Source organism: Bison bison, unplaced genomic scaffold (genome assembly GCF_000754665.1).
Source record: "Bison bison bison isolate TAMUID 2011002044 unplaced genomic scaffold, Bison_UMD1.0 scf7180017864473, whole genome shotgun sequence".
NCBI classification, from domain to species: domain Eukaryota; kingdom Metazoa; phylum Chordata; class Mammalia; order Artiodactyla; family Bovidae; genus Bison; species Bison bison.
Window position 1 is genome coordinate 20,630,101 of NW_011495034.1, and position 7,353 is coordinate 20,637,453.

Genomic DNA, 7,353 nt, shown 5'->3' on the forward strand with positions numbered 1-7,353 from the left:
TTACAAATGGCTATTTAGGGACCAGTCTTTCTATTCTCTTCCCAGAAGCTTTAGAATTGGCCTAGCTGGGTCTCCTGGACATCCTCTCAGAGCTATTCATTTCTTCGACTCCCGGAAACCTGCCTTCAACCTGGTTAGCTGGAAAAGCAGCTACTCTGCTAACCAGGAGTGTGGTAGAGAGAAAAGGAAAGAAGAAGCTCTTACAACACCTTGCCCAGATCACACTCTGTGCTATTCAATGGAGGAGCAGCATCTACTGCAAGGGCTTCCATTCTCTCAACTAAGGATGCAAAGCAGTGCTACCACTCAGCTGCCTGCAGGCAATGGAGCAAATTGGAGCAAATGGGTGTCCAGATACATGAGTAGTTGCTGTGATCTCATTGAGGACAGTCTTGGATTTCTTAGCCTTCTGGTTTTTCTAACAAACTGAAATCTAGATTTTTAAATAAAATCACCTAATTAGCAAGTGTTGGCAAGCAATTCAACTTAAAAAAAATATATTCTGTGGAGACAAAATTTCCCCCCAAAGATGTCTATGATCAGAAAAAAGTGTTAGTCACTCAATCGTGTCCGACTCTTTGCGACCCCATGGACTGTATCCCAGCAGGCTCCTCTGTCCTCGGGATTTTCCAGGCAAAAATACTGGAGTGGGTAGTCATTCCCTTCTCCAGAAGTCACCCTAATTCTCAATCTCTCATGCAATGCAATTCCTGTTTGCCCTTAAGAATCTGAAACTTCTTAACAGTATGGATGGTAACAAAGCAGGACTCTGGGCTATAAACTCATGCAGGTAAACTGAACCAAAAAAAGGCAAGGAACAGTCGAAACACCCATGGTTAGGTCAAGCAAACCAAGAACATCTTCTCTCCCTGCCCCAACCTGGTTGCTAGCTGAGATAATGTACATTCGATCTGCTGTATTTTTACTCAAGTCCTCTCCAAATATTTGCAAGAAGTGTGAGGCTCAAGGGGAAGGGAAAGCACAGCAGTCCTGTTGCCTTTGCATGTGTGTCTTTGCGTGTGTGTGTGTGACTGTGTGTGTGTGTGCACTCAGTTGTGTTCAACTCTTTGCGACCCCATGGATTGTAGCCCACCAGGCTCCTCTGTCCATGGGGATTCTTCAGGCAAGAATTCTAGAGTGCATTGCCATTTCCTACTCCAGGGGGATCTTCCCGACCAGGGATGGAACCCAAGTCTCTTGCATCTCTTGCATTGGCAGGCCCATTGCCTTTACCTTTGGCCAAACCAGGGACTAGTCTTTCAGTAACTTCCTCCCAGACCCTTACACCACCTCCCCCAATCACCCAAAGGCCCTGATCTTCCTCCCAGAGGAGGGATAAATATTAGATGGGGCTCCAGCCTGGGCTTTTCCAAGCTCTCTAAGTCTTGTTTCCCCTTCTCTAGGGCTGGGTCATACCCCACTTTTGTGCAGGTTAGAGAAATCTGCTTTTCCTTGAGTGCAGTCCTGAGTACGGAAAGACTGGACTTCAGAGCCTCTTAGTTCTTCAGTTAGGTGCCCTTGTTCAAAAGCATCCTGCACAACCAGACGCGGTCACCCTAAGCTAGTCTCTCCCTCATAGGTCTATTGTGAGAATTAGATGTGATTTTGTGTGACTATGCTTAACACAACTATTTGGTAATAATAACTCAACATGTTATTCTTTTATCTTGAATTTTTTACATAGTCTTCAACAGACTTTGGTAAACCCTAAACCAATGCAGCTTTTAGGAAACTGAACATAATATTAGGTAGTGTGGAGACAGAGAATTAGTTAACATTATTAAATAGTGAGAAACATTTCCTTTTCAATTCTCTCATCTTCTAGAAAGATTCAGTATTTGACATTCCCAGCACTTGCTAAAGGGAACAACAGAGGACAAGATGGCTAGATGGCATCACTGACTCAATGGACATGAGTTTGAGCAAGCTCTGGGAGATGGTGAAGGACAGGGAAGCCTGGTGTGCTACAGTCTATGGGTCGCAAGTCAGACACGAATGAGCAACTGAAAAACAACACTAGCTAATACACACACACACACACACACACGCTCACACACACACACACACACGCTCACACACAGCTGGACCTCTAGAAGCCATTCCCAAGCAAGCAGTCATGGCTAAAATGTATTAACATTGCTTGGTTTTACTTGTGTTTATCTTTTACAATTTACTTTTATGGTAAGTGATAGCCACTTTTCCATTTACAGTAGTAATATCAAGTTTTCTTTCTAAAAACATGTATTTAAATATTTAACTTGAGTCAAAGAAAGGAAAAATATTAAGCAAATAATAGTAAAGGTGGTAGTGGAGGGCTTGAAGTTTGGGGGACAAGATCTAACACAATTCCAGACAAGGCCAAATCTTGACTTTTGTTGCTTGTAAACCAAAAACTCTCAACTTTCCCAGTATGAAGTTGGAAGAGAATGGTGGTGGTGGGGTGATTAAGGCAAAAGTCTAATGTCCAAAGAACCCCCACTCCACTGTGTCTAGAAAGGGGGCTTCACACTCTTCCGAATTTCCAGCAAGGAGTTTTTCGGCTCCATCTTAGTTCATTTCAGAGTTTGTGCTCTTGGAGATCCTGACGTTCAGAAACCACCTCTTGGAGAGGCGAGCCTAGGTCCCGGTCCTGAGCTTTGCAGACCTTCTCGGGAAAGGGCAAGCCCCTCTAGAAAGACTGGTCCTCCAGGTACGCTGAGAGCCAAGGGCCTGAGCGCAACCTTCCCTGACCAAGCGCGGCCACTGCGCGCTGCAAGATTAACGAGGAGCGAGCCGGGCACCGTACACAATGCGGCTGTGTTTGATCCCGCGACGTGTCACTCGGAATCGCAAACAATTTATTGCCATTAGACGCTGTTGTCAGGCACTAATTTCCTGGTGGCGCTCCATCCCAGGCCTCAAAACAACAGGGGAGGGGGGTCCGAGGCCCCTGGGCTGGGGGCGCCGAAAGAACCGTCGCGAGCCAGGCGGGGGTTCCCATAACGAGGCTTTAATGAGGGGAGAGCAGACAGCCTTTGTGGAGGAGCCCAAGGAGGCGGCGGCCCGCCCGGGCCCTCGCGGAGGTCACTTCCTTCCCCGGGCCCTGAGCACCGTGAACCCGCTGAGGGCCAGCTGAGGCCATCAGGCCAGGTGCCCACTGCCGTCACTCTTGGGCCCGTGACACCCTCGCCGGCTCCGAACTGCGGCAGGAAACGCAGCATCTCCACGCAACAATGCAAACGCGCTCATTACCATCTCGTCAATATGCATGAAGAAAATGCGCTAGGCTGGCCGAGCCCCATCACCCAGCTCTGGCCTCGGCATCTAATAAAGCGACATATTCATCTCCCAAGATGGATGAGAAGGGGGCGCCGCCGGCAAAGCAGATCCACGGGGGGAGGGGACGAATGCTGGAGAGGAAGAGCAGAGAAAATATACGCAGAGGACCTGAGAGACAGACCAAGAAATCGACGAAGGAAATAGATTAGGATGAACGAGAGGGACGGGAAAAAAAGAAAAGAAAGAACGAGAAATGAGGAAGAGGGGGAGAGACGCAGTCAGAGAAGGGAAAAAAGATACATAAATTAAGGGAAGAGGAAGGAAGCACAATTGAGAAAAGTGAACTGAAAAGTGGTCCAGACGGGGGAGAAAAAGATGCAGCGAATGAGGGAATTGAGTGACGAGAAGTAAAATCAATGACCTAGAAATCGAATATATAGAAAGTGGGAAAGACAGAGAGAGAAAAAAAACAAAAGAGGGAGAGGGAGTGAAACTGCTCGAGTCAGGTGGAAAAGATGATCCTGGAGAGGTAAAGAGAAATAAAATCACTCGCGTTGAGGGCCAGGTTTCCAATCCTGGCCGCTCTGGGTGCTGCTGCGCATCGCGGCTGCTTGGAGACCCAGGGGCTCGGGCCATTTTGAGGGGGTCAGGGGCGGCTTGGGGAAGCGAGGGGCCCGCCGCCGGCCGGCCTCGCGCCTCTCCTTGGTCAGCCCGGCCAGCTCCGAGTGCCCGGCGTGGCTGGGGGCCCACCCCTCCCGTAGCGGCCAGTCGCTGGCCCGGCCCTTCGGGCAGCCTCTCCCTCGCCGAGAGCAAAGTTGGCAAACTTTCTCCCAAAGTTTCCCAGTCGCTTCTCTGGGCCCAGAGAGGGGTCCGAGGCCCTGAGTACCGGGGGCAAGAGGCAGTCCGTTCCTGGGCGGCCCGGGAGGCCGCGCCCCACGCCTCCAGGGATGCTGGGGGTCTGGACTCTTTATCTGATACAACCCCCTCCCGGTGCGGACACCAAGCCACGCACTCGGGCGTCCACGCAGCTGCTAATAGCGGAGAGAGAGAGAACGCAGAAGAGAGAGAGAAAGAAAAAAATATTCTCAGCTCAATTTAAGTCTCATGGAAAGGGCTTACAACTGTAATTAAATCATTAAATTCTTGTCTACGCTTCACAGAGCGGAGAGAAATTAACTTCCCACCAACCTCATTTTCTATTTGAACATGAAATAATGATTTTCTGCCCGTCTAATTACAAAGCCAACATCTGATCAAGCCAGCATCCAGAGGGGATTATCGCATGCACGAGTATTAGACCTCATTACCAGCTTGAGTGCAAAATTATTACATCTTGTAATTGGATGGTGAGATTTATATACAGATCGGCCCGGTTTCTGTAAGATTGTAATTACAAGCTTCGTTGGTTAGCTACTTATCAGAACTTTGCAGGAAAACAAAACAAATGACTGAGGAAAACGAGCATTTCATTAACCTGTAACCCGAGCGCGGGGGGAGGGAGCGGTGGGAGCGTGCGCCGCGGCGTCTGCAGGAAGCAGAGGGATCGCGCGGGTCCGCACTGAAGCCCAGGGACATCGGGCCTGGGAGGGAAGGACAGAAGATGGGCCTCGGCGGAGAAACTTAGGGCTACAGCGGCGCCCCCCAATGGGGACGCGTGGGCGCCGTGAGGCCGAGCGAGGAGGGGGCAGGAAGGGGGCCTGGTGACTGGAGTCCTGTGTACAGTGCGCGGCGCAGCCCTTGAGCCAGGCGGGCCACCGGCCCTGGGCACACGTCGGGCCCGCACCTCCAAGTGTGAGACCCAGGAGCGCTGCAGTGAGTGCGCGCTAAGCCAGTGCTGTGGACGCCCCCTGCTCATTCCCCACACCCTCGGCCGCGTTGAGAGAACGTCTACAGCAACCCTCCGAAGCATTTTGTGCTCTGGGAACGTTGGAAGAAAGAGAGATGGTGGAGAAGGGTTTGTGCGCGTTTTTGCGCGCACGACTTTCCCAAATCAACTTCCCGTGCACCTGCTTTTCCTCCCTGTGCGAGTGTCATTTTGACCCCATCTCTTGGATTAAAAATCCCTGGAAAAGGCTCGGCTGTCCTTGGACCCGTGAGTTCAGTTCAGAGCCGGATTCCACTGGCCTGGTGGCATTGGGGAGCTAGCGCCACGTCGGGGCTCGGCTGCCTAGGGCTCTGGGTCCCGAGGTGGGGCGCTGATCGCCCGGGCTAGGGTCTCCGCTGGAGACTAGGGGAGCGGAGAGGCTGTTCTGCTGAAGACCTGGGGCGCCTGGAGGTTTCTAAATAATCGAGGTCCCTGGGTCCTCATCTGGGTTGGAGGTTCGTCTTCTGGGCCATGGGTCCCCTGGTCCGGCGTGGCTAATTCATTGAGCACAGCTTCGCCCCTTGCCTGGCCTCTTTCCCGCCTCTCGCAGTCCAATGCAGCCAGGTCGATAGCGAGTTATGCGGGCGGAGGAAGCATCTCCTGTGTTCATTGTTCTCTGTTCTTCTCGAAGAGCTGCGCGTTAGACAGGGGCCCAGCGCAGCCCCAGTTTCCCCACTTGGGCATCTCGCTTGGCTCTCCCCGGGGCGGGTCTGGTGTCACTACTTTGTGCAAACTCTAGATTCGCAGGGCCTTTGAGGCTCCGCGTCTGACATTTAGGGAACACTCCAGGCAATAACGTTACCCTCAATTTTGTAACCCTGAGATTTTTCTTGAGTCGGTGAGCCCGTGATTCCCTAAGCCACTCGGCCAAGAGGTTTAACTGAAAACGAAATCAGGCGCCGGGGAAACATTTCAAAGCTTCCTCTGATACCTCCTCTTCTGGGGAGACTCCAGCTAAGGCCAACACCTGGCACCAGGCAGACTCAGGTGAGTAGGAGGCTAGGGAAGCAGTATGACCCAGTTTGAGAAGGCCGCACGTTACTTTCCGCAATCGAACCCCAAACCTAGCTGCCCCAAAACTTTCCCTTGTATACCCCCCCCCACCACCCAATTTTCTCGGCCTTCATGCCTACTCGAGGCGCCGACCTGCACGAAGACTGGTAGAAAGAGGCGGGGAGTAGGGGCGAGGTCAAAACTGGGTGTCCACGGGGACTCCCAGCGGGGCTCCCTGGAGCCGCTGAGACCAGAGACAGCTGGGGCCAAGATTCTCCGATCCTTCCGCTCTGCTAGAATTCGGATTAGATTCTTCTATCAATCAGAGCAAGGCAGCCACTTTCTGCCTCCGAGCCGGGACCGGCAACTCCAAGACAGGCACCGCCCGGGGGTTGTCCCCGGAGCGCTCCTGCTGCCGGCCTGGCCTATGCGTAGGTCGCCGCAGCGGCCTAAAGCGTTCAGCCCGGAGTCGCCGCAATACCGGGAATTTCAATCCTCCTCTCGGCTGCACGCCCTAACCTGTGAAGGTGGGCGCCCGGATTCTGGGATTTCAGCTTTAGTTTAGGAAATACCCCACTGTAAAACTAAGTCTTGTCTCCCATCCCCACCCCCGCGGATGGGAGGATCTCTGCCGAAAGAAAACAGGTTGGCGCGGAGACCCCGGGAGCAGGAGAAGGGGGAGGGAAACGAAGAATCTCTACGGACCGAAAATTCCAGTATATTAACTTTTCCAAGCGCTCCCTGAAAGTTCCTGGAGCCTCTGCCACCCGGGTCCTTGCTCTTCCCCATCCCACGACAGCTTGGGGCTCCGTTTCCCTGACATCGCTCCCCAGGATGCCCCGGGTGTCCACTCTGCAGCACCGCCCCCCCCCACCCCGCCCCACAACGCACGCCATTTCTAAGAAAGGATTCTGCACCCTGACATCGGCGTGGTGTGAACGTGGTTAATTGCAGGATTTAGTCCTCTGGGAAGGGGGCTACCTCGCCTCCCCGCCCCGCCCCGGGCAGTGAGACGGTCCTTGAAGACTCCCTTAAAGCACACGCCCCCACTTCCCTAACGCCTCTTCCACTCCCTCCCTAAGCCGCTGAGAGTGGCCAAGAGTCTAGAGGTGTGAGCCGGAAAGCGGGCCGGGGCAGAGTAAAGTCCCAGCGCCTGCCCCGGACTAGGGTCTGTCTGGTCCCGACCCAGATCCCACGCGCTGGGGCAGAGGGAGAGGTACCGAGAGGCGAGAAGCTAG

At 53.0% G+C, this 7,353-nt stretch overlaps 1 protein-coding gene across 1 annotated transcript in view; it reads left to right on the forward strand.

The window, feature by feature from the left end:
- Window positions 1-6,134: 6,134 nt before the first annotated feature.
- Window positions 6,135-7,353, forward strand: part of IRX3 (iroquois homeobox 3) — a gene marked incomplete at its 3' end in the record, with an annotated part of 3,182 nt that continues 1,963 nt past the window's right edge. Inside the window, exons 1-2 of the mRNA XM_010861977.1 lie at window positions 6,135-6,642; window positions 7,198-7,331. Coding sequence (XP_010860279.1) covers window positions 6,135-6,642; window positions 7,198-7,331 — 642 coding nt within the window. The remainder of the gene's footprint in view (window positions 6,643-7,197; window positions 7,332-7,353) is intronic.